The following is a 17,642-nucleotide window of genomic DNA, read 5'->3' on the forward strand; positions in this document are numbered from 1 at the left end:
CATAATTTTTGTTTCTCTTTTTATTGTTTTTTATCTTTTATATAATATATCTCTTTTTTCTTTTCTTTTCTTCTCATTTTATTGTCACCACTTTTTTTTTTCTCATTTTTCCTTATATATATATATATATATTTTGGTATCCGTCCGTTCTTTTCCGCTTTTCTCTCCAGCCAGGCATGGCGTTCGTTTCTCCTCTCCATCCATCAACAGTAATGGAGGTTTTGTGAAGAAAGCGAGGATTGCGGATCTGGGTTTAGGCTTTTGGGCACTTTTTGCCTTCTACCTGTGTTGTTGCCGGCGAATCGAAAAATGGATTTGTTTTCTTGAATCGTTGGGACTGTCCAGACGAGAGGAAGCAAGAAGATGGAGCTAGTCCTGGTAAATCCACCCCTTGGCGGAATTCCCTCCCGCGGGGTATCGGTTTCTAAGACATTCGCATATCATCGTCGTTCTAGCAAACGTGGGTTCGTTTGGTGCGGCAATGTGGGGAGAGCAGTTCCTAGTCATCGCTTGGTGAATGCGACGGGCGGAAAACAAGCTGAATTGCTCGAGAAAGAACTGACTTTCGAGCCGATGTTTGATGGATATCTCAAGGCCATGGAGACCCTGAAGGATGATTTGGTCCGCAATTCATTTGGGCAAATGGATTTGAATGGTTCAAGTAGAAGTCATAAAGTAAGAAGAAGCAAGCAATTGATGAGCAAGAATTTCAAACCGAGGAGGGAAGGAAGAGGGATCGAAGAGGTCAGCTCAGAAAGCCCTAATATAAGGTTCGTTTCTAGGTCTAGTGTGGAAAGTAGGGCTTCAATGGAGAAGCAGGCACATCGAGTTGGTAAAGAAGCTGGTGTTCTGAAACGTAATTCCTATAAACGGAGAGGTAATTACTCAGGGTTGGAAAAGGTTACTGGAAGTACTGGAGTGCCAACCAAAAGTACTGTAGATTATGCTCACAAATTGGGGAAATCTGAAAACGGAAGATTGCGTCATATGGGTAACTCTGGAAACGTGAGTGTCGTAGACTGGGAGGCAGTGAGCTCGCAAATAATTGGGCATATGAACCCTGGAGGAGATACCAAGAAAGAGCGGCAAATAACTGAAACGCATTTGATGAAGCAAGTCTATGGTCAAGGAAGAACAGCAAGCAAAAGCGGAATTGGTCACGGTGCTTCAAACATGACTCTAGGAGGTGAACGGGTGAGGACAAATCATGAGAGCAGCCATAAACATGAAATTTTAAGCGATATGATGAAAATTGGCAGCAAGGAGGAAAAAGTTAAGCCAAAACCCAGTGACGGAGAAAGGCTTGCGAGTGCCAATAGTTCCATTCTACGGGATTCCTATATTGAGGCAGAGCAGCACCCTTTGGAACAAAACGCACGGGCGACGGTGTCGAACAGCTGCTATAACGTGGAAAGAGTGGCGAATAAAAACTCCAATCTTCGTGACAGAATCTGCGGAAGTGAAATGTCACGAAATGAAGAGACCAAGATTCCAGTAAAAGCTCCTAAAAACATGGTTCCATATGACAGCATGGATACGGAAAGAGCTGCTTTCAGGACGTTTGAGGTGTTCACTGATGTCAACAACAAGCCTCGTGTATTGAGGATGGAGTTAGAAGAGAAAATTGAAAAGTTGGCTAAGTGGTAATTACCTTGGGTTCTTTAACCGATTTTAAGTTTATCTTTGTGCCTGAACTTATAGATATAGAAAACCATAGGCACCCAGATGCATGCAGTTCAAAAATTCTCACGCAGTTTTAAGCTTCTTTTGACTGACCGTTATATCTATTCGCATTCAGGACAGATTTCTGTAGATATGTTTGTCGTGCTGTCTTTCTTCTGCACAGTCTTCGATGGGAAATATAAGGCGCTACTAGAAATTAGAAAATAAATAAAACTAGAAGAAACCGAAAAAAAACAAAGAGAAGTAAAATTTTTAATGCCTGAGCAGATTTGGGCATTTAAAATTTGAAAATTTGAGAACGCATCAATCTATTTTGGCACTTAAAGTGTGGGACTTTTCAAAAGAGAGAACTTTTTGAAGCTGGAGAAATGTATAGTGACTCTGACAAAGATTGAGCTGTACCAGTATCAGTTCTCCTGTCTAAAACAAAGTATACATAATTTAATAATTGGCATTGATGGGAGCAATTTTGAAGCTTTCACTTCCAAATGTCCTAATTCATTCAATTTAGCTCATTCTGTTCAAGCTATGCATGGCTTCTATAGTACTGGTAGCTTGAAGGTTGTTGTGACAACTTTACTTGATTGAGGAGATGCTGCCATTAGAAATCAAAGTTTCATGAACTGCAAAAATGTTAAAAATTGCATGATGAGAAAGCTATTTTTTTGTCACATCATCTTTCTCCTTTTATCTGCTACTTTGGTTACATCTTTTGTTTGAAGCTGCAACCCTTTTAGTTCTTTGGCATGCATATTTATTTCTTTTTCAGAAAAAGGGTCAGGTTTAAGAGAATGTATATTAAGTTATTAACTTTGCGTTAAAGGTTAAATGGAACCGATGTCAATTTGCCTGAATGGCAATTCTCTAAGATGCTTCATAGTCCGAAGATCAAGTTTACGGACCACTCTATTTTGAGAATTGTGCAAATATTGGGTAGACTGGGAAACTGGCGGAGAGCATTGCAAGTTGTTCAGTGGCTTCACTCTCGTGAACATTTGCAGTCCTATAAAAGCAGGTAATTTGTTGGTTCTATCTCAGGAAGCTAAATCTCCAATTGCATGTGTTGGATTGATAAACTTAATATTTGTCTTCCTTGTGGTTAGCACGAGGATTTTGTTTGAATAAGTGTTTAAGAATAATTCTATTAACTGCGAACTTTTAGTAGGTTCCTTTTTTGTTCCGCATGTTTGGTTTGCTTTATACTCTCCATAACTGCAAACGAAACTGATACTGCCTAATGTGCAATCACCTTACATTGCAGATATATTTATACAACTGTCCTTAGTGTGCTTGGGAAGGCAGGAAGGCCTGTGGAGGCACTTAATGTATTCCATTCTATGCGTGTAATATATGTTCTCGGGCTCATAATATTTTAAATTTTTCTTATCTGAAATTTTAGAACAGGCCTAACATAAATATAAATTTCCAGAAACAATTATCATCATATCCTGACATGGCAGCATATCATTGCATATCTGTCACTCTAGGACAAGCTGGTTATCTGAAGGAACTTTTTGATGTTATTGACTGTATGCGATCTGGCCCAGAACAAAAGCAAAATAAAGAGATATTGGAGAAGTGGGATCCCTGCCTCGAGCCTGATCTTGTCGTTTATAATGCTGTAAGGGAACTACTCTTTTTTGGCTTTGGAAGTTCCTTTTCTGTTGTGGTAGAACCACGTATGGTTCTTTTCTTCTCAGGTTCTAAATGCATGTGTTCGGAGGAAGAACTGGGAAGGTGCATTCTGGGTGTTGCAACAGTTGAAGCAACAGGGAATGCAACCTTCAAATACAACATATGGTCTTGTGATGGAGGTAATTGTAGCTTCTCTTTCTGTGTTGGCAACCATCATCTAGAAATTTTTTTTTCCATTCTCAGAGATGCTTGCAGCTTTTTTTTTCTTTTTTGCATTTTAGAAAAATCCTTCAATCAATTATTTTAGCAAAAGCAAACAAGAGGTATAAGAATACAGTTTGGATATGCTTAGTAAGAATCGTTTTCTTGGTTTTTTTCTTTCCCATGGAGAATGGCTGGATGTAGTAAATCCGGTACCAACCATGGTAGTGGGCATTAAGACAGCTTGAGTCTGAATCTAGATGTGAGTACGTTGGGGTGACCTTTATATTTTGATATAATTGTAGTTTACACTATGTTTAAGTGTAAACTTTAGGAATTTGGGATCTTTTTAATTAAATTTGTCATAATCAAATTAATTATTTTATTAGTTCTTAGATATAGAAATTGTTGCAGCCGTGAGTCTTGGAGAGAGAAAAAGTTCCTTTACGTTAACCTTAATCTCCCTTATAAAAGAGATTAGGGTAGAAAAGGGATTTACAGATTACATCAATGAAAAATAAAGAAAATATTAAAGAGGTCTTATAACTCTTTAATATTACGAAGAGCCACCTAGAAAGTTAGAAACATAAACTCTTCTAATTCAACACTCCCCCTCAAGCTGGAGTATACATATTAAACATGCTCAGCTTGTCACACCATCTAGAGAAATCACCAATAGGAAGAGCTTTGGTGAAGATATTGCAACTTGATCTTCTGAAGGAACATGAATAGTGGCAATGCTTCTTGCTTGAACGAGATCCAGAATGTAATGACAGTCCACTTCAATATGTTTAGTTCTTTTATGGAAAACTGGATTGTTTGCAATGTATGTGGCTGCTTCATTGTCACAATACATCTTCATGGGAAGCGGAATCGACACACTTAGGCTAAATAGCATGGATCTAGCCCAAGTCATTTCTGCTGTTATTTGAGCCATAGTTCTGTATTCGGATTCTACACTAGATCTTGACACTACACCTTGTTTTTTGCTTCTCCACGATATAAGGTTGCCTCCCACAAATACAGTGGTAGATTTCTTGTCTTCGACTGAGCCAGCATAGTCAGCATCACTATAAGCTTCCACTTTTAGGGTCTTTCCTTTTTTGAACAAAAGGCCTTTGCTAGAAGACGATTTCAGATATTTGACCATCATCAAAGCAACATCCCAATGAACTTTTCTGGGTTTTTCCATAAATTGACTTAGCTTCCCCACTGCAAAACTAATGTCTGGTCTGGTCACAGTAATATAGAGGAGTTTTCCAATAAGGGATCTATATGATCGAGAATCCACTAATTCTCCTTGGTCATCATGAAGATGTATGCGTGGATTCATATGTAGATTAGCCGGTTTAGCTCCTAGCATCTTAGTGTCCTGTAATAAATCAAGAACATACTTTCGTTGATAGAGAACGACACCATCCCTATTGCGAGCAACCTCTATTCCCAAGAAATAACGTAGTGGACCAAGATCTTTCGTCACAAAGTGTTTTTGAAGGAACAACTTTGCATCAGAAATTTTTTGATCGAAGTCGCCTGTCAGAATAATATCATCAACATAAACCACTAGAACGGTTATACCCCTGGAAGTCTTCTTGATAAACAGAGAATGATCAAGAGGAAATCTCGCAAAGCTACACTTTGAGACTACCTCGGAGAACTTGTGAAACCACGCACGAGGACTCTGCTTGAGTCCATAAATGGTTTTCTTCAGTTTGCACACTTTTCCACACTCCCCCTGTCGTTCAAACCCTGGTGGTTGTTGCATATAGACAGTCTCATCAAAATCACCATACAAAAAGACGTTTTTGACATCAAGCTGATACATGTACCAGTCATGGTGTACAACCACTGAAATGATAGGACGAATGGTTCCCAACCGAGCAACTGGAGAGAAGGTCTCAAAGAAATCCACCTCGTGTGTGTAGCCCTTAGCAACCAACCGAGCTTTGTATCGTTCCACAGAACCATCAGAATTATATTTCACTGTGAATACCCACTTAGAGCCAACAATGTCACAATCAAGAGGAGGATCAACAAGTTCCCAGGTGCCTTACTGAACTCATGTATTCATCTCATCTTGCATAGCCTGTCTCCATTGGGTATCTAAAGCCTGCTGATGACACGTAGGAATTGTATGAGTAGTCAGAGCTTGAATAAACTATTGCATACTTTTACCCACACCGTCAGTAGACACAAAATGAGATATAGGATGCAGAGGATATTGTCGCTTGCCTTTGCGAAGAACAATAGGTAAGTCTTGACAGGGATCAGACGGACTAAGGCTACTCACTTCAGATGAACTTACCTCCTGAGAAGCGGTTGGCGAAGGATCATGAGAAGGGTCCTGTCGACGTGTGTAGACTAGCGGAGGATCACGAAACTTGGACACTACAGCCGGAGAGTCTTTAAAAGGAGATTCAGAAGGGAATGACTCCAAAGGAATAGGAGGAATAGGTAGTGGGTCTGGTGACCGTGGCATCTCCGTAGAGATAGGAGTGGAGCTATAATAAGGTTGAGACTCAAAGAATGTGACATCCGCACTGATATACTCTTTTTTAGTCAAGGGATCAAAGCATTTGTATCCTTTATGGTTTTTGGAGTAGCCAATAAAGATACATTTAATGGCTTGGGCCCCCAATTTATCACGTGTGGGTCCAAGTATGTGAACAAAGCATGTGCAACCAAATACTTTGGGAGCTACTGGAAACAAGGGTCTTTGTGGGTGCACAAGTTTAATGGGAACCTGGTTGTCAATGGAGGATGAGGGTAAACGATTGGTCAAGTAACAAGCAGTGAGAATGACATCTCCTCAAAAAAATGTAGGTAGATCAGTATGAAGCATAAGGAAACGAGCCACATTTAAAAGTTGGCGATGTTTTCGCTCAGCTATTCCATTTTGCTTGCTGGGAGCTATGGGGACATGTAAACTGAGGAGAAATGTCATTATCAGAGTAAAACTTCATTAAGGTATGCCTTGAACTCAAGAGCATATCAGTGCGAATGCTTTTAACAAGAATACCAAACTAGGTCTTTATTTCAATAATAAGGTTTTTGAGAGTACATACGACTTCAGACCGTTCCTTCAAAAGGAAGATCCAAGTGACTCAAGAATAATCATCAACAATGACAAGGAAATAACGAAATCTTGACCTACTAGCAACTCTGTTAGGACCCCACACATCAACATGAAGAAGATCAAATAGTCCATAACTGGACGGACTAAGACTCGATGAATAACTGCTACGGGTGTGTTTGCCAAGTTGACAGGCTTCACACTGGAACGACTCTGGTACTGAAAGATGTGGAAGAAGATGACGGAGCTTGGCAACAGATGGATGACCAAATCTGAGATGCCACTGGAAGGAGGAGGACAACGAGGTGATCAATGATGCTGCAATACCCACTGGATTCGACAGGAAGTAGATGCCCACTTTCTCATAGCCTCCACCAATCGTCTTTCCAGTTTGCAAGTCCTGAAATGAACATAAACCAAAGTCAAACGTAACATGACAATATAAATCATTAATCAATTGTCCAACTGATAACATATTTGTGGGAAACTTAGGAGCATATAACACATTGGGGATAGTCATAGACTGAGAAATCTCGATATCTCCATAACCCATAATAGGTGACCATCTACCATCTGCAAGTCTCACATGACGTGTCTGAGGTAATGAGTGTAGCACAATAATCATAGAAGGTTTACTACAAAAGTGCCTCGATGCCCTTGATTCAATAATCCAAGTAGTGCATGTATCATGTGGGCTAGTGTCAACAGACATAGCGCTGTCGATCATGACTGTGGAGACCGACGGTTGAATAGATCTATGTACTATGAAGTCCTCATACTCTGACTTGTTGATAGTTGTAGAAACACGGAAAATAAGAAAAAGGAATACGATGAACACGATGTAACGTGGAAAAACCCTCAACAAGAGGGAAAAAACCACGGATGAAGAGGACTGGTGCTCACTAACAACCAGACTCTCTCTCTCTTAAGATTTCATTAACTCTCACAAAATTAGGGTTACAATCTTTAAGTAAGGCCCAACAAGGGCTACACGATGGATCGATTATGGATCCAGACCGGTCCCGAGACCCATCTAATATGTTTCAACACTCCCCCTCAAGTTGGGCATACATATCAAACATGCCCAACTTGGATACATTTCTCTCGAACGAAGTCGAAGATAGACCTTTCGTCAGAACATCAGTTGTTTGATCTTCAGATCTCATGTAAGGAAGTACAAGTTCTTTAGCATCAATTCTCTCTCGAATGAAATGCCGGTCAATCTCAACATGCTTTGTTCTGCTATGAAGCACCGGGTTGTTGGTCAAGTTGATTGCAGACTTGTTATCGCAATACATCTTCATTGGTTCTTCAACCTTTATACCAATATCAGTCAACAATACTTTTAGTCACAAAAGCTTTGAAACTCCCACAGCCACTGCTCTGTATTCTGCTTCAGCACTGGAACGAGAACAAACATCTTGTCTTTTACTTCTCCACACTATAAGATTCCCTCCCAAATAAATACAATAGCCAGAGGTGGACCTCATAGTGTCAATACAGCTTGCCCAGTCTGCATTTGAATAACCTTCAATCCCAAGAGTGTCTTGCTTGACATACAAAAGACCTTTGCCAGGATTTCTCTTCAAGTAGCACAAGATCCTGTCAACAGCCTTCAAGTGGGCATCCGTGGGAGCATGCATGAACTGACTCATCACATTCACAGCAAAGGTAATATCAGGTCTAGTGAGAGTAAGATAAATCTACTTCCCTACAAGACATTGATATCTTCTTTTGGCCTCTTCATAGAGAGGCTCCCCATCTCTAAGACTTAGCTTATGGCCAGCATCTAGAGGAGTAGAAGCTAGTCTACACCCCAGTTTCCCAGTCTCCTTTCACAAAGTGTACTTTCGTTGATTTAGCACGAGGCTAGTCCCAGACCAAGCAATTTCATTGCCAATGAAATATTTCAACTTACCAAGGTCCTTGAGATCAAACTCGATCGCCAACAGTTTCTTTAACTTAATTATTTCATCTTCATCATCACCTGTGACAATCATGTCATCAACATATACCAACAAAATAGTAACCTTTTGCTCATTTCTCTTCACAAAGAGTGTATGATCTCGATTCCCTTGATGGTATCCACATTGTCTCATGACAAGTCTAAGTCGTTCAAACCATGCTCGAGGAGATTGCTTGAGCCCATATAAATCTTTCTTTAGCTTGCAACATTTTCTAGGTTCCTCATATCCTGGAGGCATACACATATATACTTCATCTTCAAGGTCTCCATTGAGAAATGTGTTCTTGACATCAAGTTGGTACATCTTCCACTCCTTCATCACAGCTAAGGAGATAATGACTCTGACAGTCTTCATCTTCGCAACAGGAGCAAAGGTCTCCAAATAATCAATCCCATATTTCTGACTAAACCCCTTGGCTACAAGACGAGCTTTGTATCTTTCAATACTTCCATCTGGTTTGTACTTGATGGTGTAGACCCACTTAGATCCAACTAAGTGAGCCGCCTCAGAAATCTTTATAACTTCCCATGTCATGTTTCTTCTCAAGGCTTCCATCTCTTCTTGCATTGCATAAGTCCACTTGGGATCACTTTGAGCCTCAACAACATTCCTGAGAATCATAGCCAAAGAAAGAGAAGATACAAAACATTTGTAGTCCTTGCTCAGTCTAGAATATGAAACAAAGTTATCAATAGGATGTTGAGTACATTACCTGACACCCTTTCGCAGGGCGATGGGAAGCTCTTCACTTGCAATAACAGTTTGAATCTCTTCTTCAACAGGTTGCTTCTGAGCATGACTTGGGTCATCCAGGGAAGGACTAACTGGATTGGGAGTAGAATTCTCACCCTGTCATCTCATCAGTACAGACTCTTCACCTACAGTAAACTTACCCAAACAGACGATTATATTCCTCTCCTGCCCCAGTAGAACACTTTTCATTTGTCTCTTGTTCAAGCACCTCAATAGAAGGACCAACGGATTCATGCCTGTAGTCCAAAAAATCTGTAAATAGAATTTCCTGACTCGAAGAATACTCTTCCTTTGACATAGAATTCTCCCCCTGAAGAGGATTCTCATCAAAATAAGAAGCATGTTCAAGGAAAGTGACATCTTTGGTAATATAGGCACGACCAGTGGAAGGGTCCCGACACTTATACCCTTTTTGAGTGGGAGCATAACCTAGAAATATGCCCTTAATAGACATTGGATCAAGCTTTTTAATGTGAGGACTATGATTGTGAATAAAGCAAACACAGCAAAAAACTCTTGGTGGAAGAGAGAAAGGTTCACGACTCCTCGGTAACATAGAGTGAGGCGTCTGCCCATTCAACACGCGACTAGGCAAACGGTTTATAAGATACACACTAGTCAACACAACATCCCCCCAATACCTTTTTGGAACATGACGTTGAAAAAGAAGAGCTCGAGTCATATTCAATAACTAACGATTCTTTCGTTCAGTAACTTCATTTTGAAGAGGAGTATAACTACAGGAAGTCTCATGAACAATTCCCTTTTTTCGAAAGAAGCTATCAACAGACTGACACATATACTCACGAGCATTGTCTGATCGAAAGGTCTTAACAGATGCTCCATATTGAGTTTCCACATAAGCAATGAAAGTCTCTATGACAGTAGGAACTTCGCTACGGTCTTTCAACAAGTAGACAATAGTGTTACGAGAACAATCATCTATAAAGGTGATAAAATACTGAAAACCATGACAAGAAGGAATCCCTGAAGGCCCCCACACATCAGAATGAATCATGGCAAATACCTCATTAGATCGATGGCTAAACAAAGGGTATGAAGCCCTAACATGTTTGGCCAGGTGACAGACATCACAGGACACCATAGTCATATCTAACCTGGAACATAAATCAGGAAAGAGCTGTCTAAGAAGTTCAAAAGACAGGTGTCCAAGGCGCTCATGCCAACGTAGATTCAACTGAAGGGAGTCCTCTCTGTTCTTCGTTGCTTGACTGATTGCCGTCATGAGAGCCTGAGCAGTACGCATAGGTAAACGATATAGCCCGTCAGAAGTCAGACCAATCCCAATCCTCTTTCCTGTCACCAAGTCCTGCATAACATAGCGATCAGCAGAAAAGATAAGTTCGCAATTCAACTCTTTCGTGATCTTGCTAACCGACAAGAGGTTCAAGGGAAGATGAGGAACATGTAGAGCATTGTGGACTAAGAACTTGTTCAAAAGTGGGAGACTCCCTTTCCCAGCCACAGAGATAGATGAACCATCAACAAGAGAAGCACGTTCCTTTCCTGACGAAAGCTTATACCCATGAAAGACTTTAGGATCGCCGGTCATGTGGTGAGTAGCGCCACTATCGATGATCCACTCTCCCATACGGGAATCCGCCATCACGTCGGTAAAACACCCAAATTTCTCCCCGAACAAAAAAGTGCACCAACACCCAAATCAAAGCTGATAACAATGCCAAGAGGAATAGCACCAAAGCCCAACAAGAGTCTCAGGGGCCGTAACACTCGGCGTCACAGGACGGCGATGCTGGGCGGCACAAATCTATAGGGTGCTGATTGTGGATTAGGGTAGAAAAGGGATTTACAAATTACATCAATGAAAAATAAAGAAAATATTAAAGAGGTCTTATAACTCTTTAATATTATGAACAGCCACCTAGAAAGTTAGAAATTTAAACTCTTCTAATTCAACATAAATAATAACAGAGCAACAAAAGGGCCTTCTATCTAAATCATTTTTCAAAGTAGACTGATTAATGAAACTTATTTTTTTCCCTCTATCTTGATTCGAATTTCTGAAAGCTCATTTCGTTGACCTTTGTACTTTGGTTGACAGGTCATGCTTACATGTGGCAAGTACAAATTGGTCCACGAATTTTTCCACAAAGTTGATAAATCATCAGTTCTGAACGCTTTGACATACAGAGGTACCAATCTATAAAAATTGGTCTGTTGCTTTACCATGGTTTTTTACTTTGTGAATAATTGATGTTTGCTTCTCTGCAGTCCTTGTGAATACTCTTTGGAAGGAAGGTAAGACGGAAGAGGCTGTACTTGCTGTCCAAGACATGGAAAGGAGAGGGATAGTTGGTTCGGCTTCTCTGTATTATGATCTTGCCCGTTGCCTTTGCAGTGCAGGAAGGTGTCAGGATGCACTAGTTCAGGCATGTATATCAACTAACATTCAAGAGTCATTTGCTTTCTTTATGGGATTGAGGCTTTTAAATTCCAGGTATATTTTGATAACTTACAAAATCATTTAATAGTGGAACATTTACCTTCTTATGCTTTGAATCGGAAAAGGCTTAATCGATGTATTTTAGCCTTTTGAATGGTGATTCTGATGAAATGAATGGAGGGAAATGGATAATTTTTGGACCTACTTGATTTAAAATTTTAAGTTACAAAGATGTACTAGCATAGTACCTCTACCTGGTTAAAATGGTCTACACTGGAGTTTTGGAGAGACAAAAGTACTAAAATTGTGTTCATTAATCTGCCCTAATCTCTTGTTAGAAGAGAATTAGGGTGAAACCAACTAATTACAAAATGCAAATATTAATAAAAAGCTGTTCCTAAACTATTTAGTATTCCAAAAAACCACCTAACGTAAATACTATTCAGCACTCCCCTTCAAGTTGTAGCATAGATGTTAATCGTACTCAGCTTATCACAACATCTAGAAAACTCAGTAATAAGTAATTACTAAAAACGTCAGCTACTTGATCTTTTGAGGCTACATGTATGGTAGATATGATTCCCTCTTGAACCATATCTCAGATGTAATGACAATCTACTTCAATGTGCTTTGTTCCCTCATAAAATACTGGGTTATTAGTGATGTAGGTGGCAGCCCTGTTATTGTAAAACATGTTCATAGGTATGGAAGTCAGAATACCAAGACTCAAATCTAGACCATATCATTTTTGCATCAGTTTGTGCGATAGCCCGATACTCTGACTCTACACTAGACCTAGAAATAGCATTTTGTTTCTCACTCTTCCAACATATGAGATTATCTTCCACAAACACAGGGAGCAAGCTTCTTGAAGATGGATAACTCTAAACCTATGTCTGAGTGTAAGTCCACTCCCCAGCATGACTAAACTGGTTCTGCCTATAATACCCGGTCAAAAACCTGCAGTGTTGACACACCCCTATGTTTTAGGTGTCAAGAGTTGGTCCATGTCCAGAAAAAGTATCCCACATTGACTAAGAGGTCTGTGCTGGTTAAGCCTAATGTTGAGTCATCTGTGTCGGAGTATGCAGATGGTTATCCCCATGTCTAAGTTGAGTGAGAACTCTAGTGGGGAAGAAGGGACTGTACAGTATGATAGAGATGCTTTAGAAAACCTTCTCACCATGTGTCATGTGTTGGCTACACCAATGCAATGTTTAAAAAACTCGCCGAGTCAACTCGTTGGTTTGGCTGACTCAGCTCGTCTCACCCTCTTACTGGGTCGACCTAGTAGGGGGACTTGGATTCTACAAAAACTAGGTCAAACTCGGGTTAGACTCTGTTGACTCGGCCGAGTCGAGTCATGGAAGACTTGCCTGAGTTATGTCAAGTTTTTTAAAAAACTCAGGCGAGCTTTTGCATCAACGAGTCGTGGGTGAGTGTTATTCGCCGAGTCTTGCTTGAGAAAAACTAGAATTTGTTTGAGGGAGGAGGGGGATTGAGACATGTTATAAAACACGAAAACCTGAAACACTCGATCGGGTTTTCGTTTTCCTGCTATTGACGGTAAAAGGCGTGTTTCCCTTTTTCTTTCCAGCGTCTCTCTCCCTTTGTTGCAGTCTTTCTCCTTCTCTCTGTTTTTCTTTCTGTTTTCTAAAATGGGCCAAATCCCAACCTATCGCTCTCTCTCTCCATCTCTTCGTTTTTTTCTCTGCTTTTCCTCTGTCGCAGCCTCACTCTGCTCCTGTCCCCCTCTCTTTGTTTTTTCCCTATGCTTTCTTTGCCTCTCTTTGCCTCGTCTGCTTCTATATCTCTCTCTCTCTTGTGGCTGCTTTGATGGCTTAATGTCTTCTGCCTCAAGCCCACTAGGCGGTATCGCCGTTTCCATGTTTTTGGCATGGGCCATGGCATGCCCAAAACATGGAAACAGCGATACAGCATGCCTCAAGATGCTTTGTTTTTTGTCTGAGTGATACTGAACAAGAACAGTAAGGGTTCAGGTTCAGCTGTCCAGGAATAGTGGTTGATAACTTGATACAGTTCCATTTTATAATTTTATTAATTTTTTATCAATAAGTAATGTACATGCTAGCTGACTTTCGTTGAATTAAACTTTTTGAAGGCTTAAGCACAGGCTTCGTAGTTTGTACTTTGTGACTTTGTACTAAATCTATAGGGTGCTGATTGTGGATTGATTTCCTTCCTATACTTGCATTTGAGTTGCTCAGTATGTTCATGTTCTTGTAGTGAATGTGAATTTCCTTTTCGAACCATAGTAATTCAAGCAAAAGAATAAAATCCTGAATTCTTATCTTGAGTTCTTTTAGCTTGCAGAGCCCATGATTTTATTCTATCACTGTAGTTTACTTACTGTTCATCAAATAGCTTTGAATCGTTTTTGTTTGTACGTACAAAATGTGTGGAAAAACATCTGATGTTACGGAGACTGGATAACCCATTTTAGAGGACCATCTGATGTTATGGAGACTGGATGACCCATTTTAGACCGCAAATAGTTGGACAGAGGATCCTTACATCATACTGCCGAATATCTGCTGTCTAAGGGACATCGCCCTCCCTCCCTCCCTCCATCCCTCTCTCTCTCTCTCTCTCTCTCTCTCTCTCTCTCTCTCTCTCTCTTTCTCTCTCTCTCACAAGCCAGGAGCCTTCCTCTTCCCTGCTTTAGACCCTTGGTGAAAGAGAGAGAGATTCAAACTACGGCAGTTCGGGTGAGCGAGAGGATCATCCCACCGCCCGAAGCGAGGCCCGAAGGCCCACTAGCCATGTGATGGTTTTGGGTGCTTCTCTCCATCTCCAATTTATTTTCTTATACTTCAGAGGAGTGTGATTTTTTATTAAGGGTAAAAAAAAAAGGTTGACTTTGTTCGGTTCATTCCTTTTTTTGCAGGTTGACAAAATATGCAAGGTTGCCAGGAAACCTTTGGTTGTGACTTATACTGGGCTAATCAAAGCTTGCTTTGATTCTGGAAGCATAGAAAATGGAATGTATGTGTATAATCACATGACAAAATTCTGCTCCCCCAATTTGGTTACTTACAACATGATGCTGAAGGCATATGTAGGCCATAGAATGTTTAATGATGCAAAAGGTCTGTTTTGGAAGATCCTGGAGGGTGCTGAAGTTGGCAGTAAAGTGACTGGTTCTGGGCAAAAACTGATGGCAGATAGCATCACTTTCAACACCATGTTAGAGGCATGTGCAGCAGAGGAGAAGTGGGATGAGTTTGAGTGTGTCTATCAGAGAATGTTGCATCATGGGTACCAGTTTGATGTGAAAAGGCACCTTCGGCTAGTCTTGGAAGCTTCTAAAGCTGGCAAGGTACTTTTCTTGCATTGGCAACTCTCTCATACACCAAATGTAATTTCTATTGTTAAAATGTGATACTGGCAACTTAATCTTGGTGTGATAAGGTTTTGTGGTGCGACTCCACACGCATTTGCTTAGAGTAAATTATGGTTGTGCTTTGACAACCGGTACAGGTGGCTTCTTTTGTGGCATACGGTTCCCTTGCTTTGCATACCTTAGTGTCTTAACCCTGCATGACATGCAGCGAAGTTCTTGATGTTCTTTGCTACCAATATCAAATAGAGTATTTTTTGGAAAAGATCCTGCTGAGGGAGCAGTTTCTTCAAACTCCCTGTTGCCTTTCACACTATGAAAGGATCAAACGTCTAAGAACTGGAAATTCCATTGGAGTGGCCTACTTGGCCTCTTGATAGTTGATATGGCTGGTCAATGTTTGCTGAAATATGCAAGAGTTCTTGCCTGATGTCAAACCATGTTTATACCTTTAAAGTATTTTAATGGCTAGGGAAGTCATATGAAAGTTGATTCCTCCCATCCAATGAGTTCATTTGGAGCAGTTTGGTCCTGACATAGCTGGGAGATTAAGTTCTGCATGTGTCGACTCGGCTGGGTTGCTATGACTTTGTTAATGATGAGCTTCAGTGTTTTTGTTAATATTACAAACCAATTCTATTTTTATTTTATCTTCCTTAGCTTGAAGTTACTCTGATCTACGTTTTTGGTTTCCACTTTAGGGGCATGTGGTGGAGACAGCATATAGTCAATTGGTCCAGTCAGGAAGAATTCCTCCAATATCTATTGTGAAGGAAAGGTTCTGCTACAAATTGCAGCAAGCAGATTGTCTTGGTGCTATTGCTTGTGTTCGTGACTTGGCTGGATATTCAGTGGCTTTCTCTAAGAAAGTATGGTTAGAATTATTCAAGAACAACTCGCAACGGTTCCAGAGGGAAACTCTGGTGAGATTAGTAGACAGCCTAGTTACAGAAGGTGATCAAGCACATCAAGCCTTAGAAAGTTCCTGCAGGGAACTCATTTCTTCTAACGTGACAATAGATTCAGTCGTCGATGTGCCAATATAGACAATATATGATCTCTTTTCACTTAATTGATAGTTCTTGTTGTATATGGTAGTCCCAGTTTACTAAAACTTCACGGCTTCTACAGGTAATAACCTGGAGGTAGTTTCATGTACTATCTCTGCATTTGAGAAAGGCGGATACATATCCGCTGCAACCCAGAGTAGTGTCCATCCCTACTTGCAAATGTTCATGACAGGTGAAACAGACGAAGCATTTGTCCATACGGTTGCTTATTTTTTGTGTGTATTTGGCAAGTCATTGCATCGCTGCATCCATATGCCTGAGCTGACCTAGTTTATGCCTCGACCCAAGCTTTTGACACTTTTTTTTATGCCTCGAACCAGTCAACTACCCACCAATCCATCAAGATACTAGAGGCATACAATGTAGAGTACAATAAATAGCATTTAGTAGTGGTTTACATAGAGTTTCTACCTGGTAGTTCACCACTTATCTTGCATCTATATTTGTGGATACCATTTTTTAGATTTCTATTGCAGATTTGAATTGAGTTCGGTATTCAAATTGAAAATATATATGATGTATTAAGAATGGAAATATACATGACATATCTAGCATGGTTTCCTTTTCATTACATTAAAATGTTCATCTAGCTACCCATTCCAAAATGAGCCACTAAAAAGTGCTCTAGTGTCAGACTCCTAGTCCTATAAGCAAAGGTGAGGATATGGTTATTGACTGTAATATCTTTTGTAAACGTGACAACTGCTTGCTTTTGGAGATCAAGGTTCATAACCATGCAGCCACAAAAATTCAAACCATTGATTACTATATTGGCCTTCTTACCAATTCTGGTAAGGACATGGGCTGCGAGAAACTGAAGGATGGAATAAAATAATCCATTGTTTTCCTAACCTGCAGTAAAATTTTTCACAGTTTTTTGTTATTTATAGTGAAGTTTCGATGCAGATTATAGCTAGGGTGATGCTTACGGTGCAGAGCTATAAATACCTTCAACTTCTAGATTGACCTACTGTGTCATTTGCCTTTTTGTTACCACATTGGCCTTAAGATTTTGCTGCTTTTTCTTATTGTTTGCTACAACAATGTGTCAGCTATAAACTTTGTTTGCTTGTCTTATTCTATTTTATACTCGTCCAACTGTTGAACTTCCTTTAAGAAGTTGCTTAATATGCTGAGTTATGCAACATGATGATCATGACTTGCATAGGTTCAAGGAAGTTGGAGATGGGACCACATATAAACACTAGGCTCGAATGCAATGAGGCTTAAGATAAGGATTAAAATAGACAAAGAGAACAAATATGTTCTGCAACTAACTCATAAATTGAGAGAGGTTATATTTGTTTCTAAATCTATGTGAACATGAAATTTCTCTCTCAATTCTATCTCATAATGCTCAAAGAAAACATGTATACGTATTTTCATGAGGCACTTTGAGGCTCTAATGTCTGGGTCACATTCAAAATTTAGAATCTCGAGGTATGCAACTTAGTAAATGGTGACAAGTCCCATC

At 40.1% G+C, this 17,642-nt stretch overlaps 1 protein-coding gene across 1 annotated transcript; it reads left to right on the forward strand.

The window, feature by feature from the left end:
• Window positions 1–153: 153 nt before the first annotated feature.
• LOC116264253 (pentatricopeptide repeat-containing protein At1g30610, chloroplastic) lies at window positions 154–16,302 on the forward strand. Its single transcript, XM_031644377.2, has 9 exons — window positions 154–1,643; window positions 2,507–2,698; window positions 2,945–3,026; window positions 3,113–3,304; window positions 3,384–3,497; window positions 11,396–11,486; window positions 11,566–11,723; window positions 14,646–15,077; window positions 15,800–16,302. Exons 1-9 carry the CDS (start codon window positions 364–366, stop codon window positions 16,142–16,144), a joined length of 2,886 nt encoding a protein of 961 aa, XP_031500237.1. The 5' UTR covers window positions 154–363; the 3' UTR covers window positions 16,145–16,302.
• The last annotated feature ends 1,340 nt before the right edge of the window (window positions 16,303–17,642 follow it).

The sequence above is a fragment of the Nymphaea colorata genome, chromosome 11, assembly GCF_008831285.2.
Source record: "Nymphaea colorata isolate Beijing-Zhang1983 chromosome 11, ASM883128v2, whole genome shotgun sequence".
Lineage (NCBI taxonomy): Eukaryota > Viridiplantae > Streptophyta > Magnoliopsida > Nymphaeales > Nymphaeaceae > Nymphaea > Nymphaea colorata.

Coding starts and splice junctions, on each gene's coding strand:
- LOC116264253 (XM_031644377.2), top strand. CDS start 364: ATGGAGCTAGTCCTGGTAAATCCACCCCTTGGCGGAATTCCCTCCCGC. Junction 3,027..3,112: donor ATGTATTCCATTCTATGCGT/GTAATATATGTT, acceptor ATAAATTTCCAG/AAACAATTATCATCATATCC. Junction 3,498..11,395: donor CATATGGTCTTGTGATGGAG/GTAATTGTAGCT, acceptor TTTGGTTGACAG/GTCATGCTTACATGTGGCAA.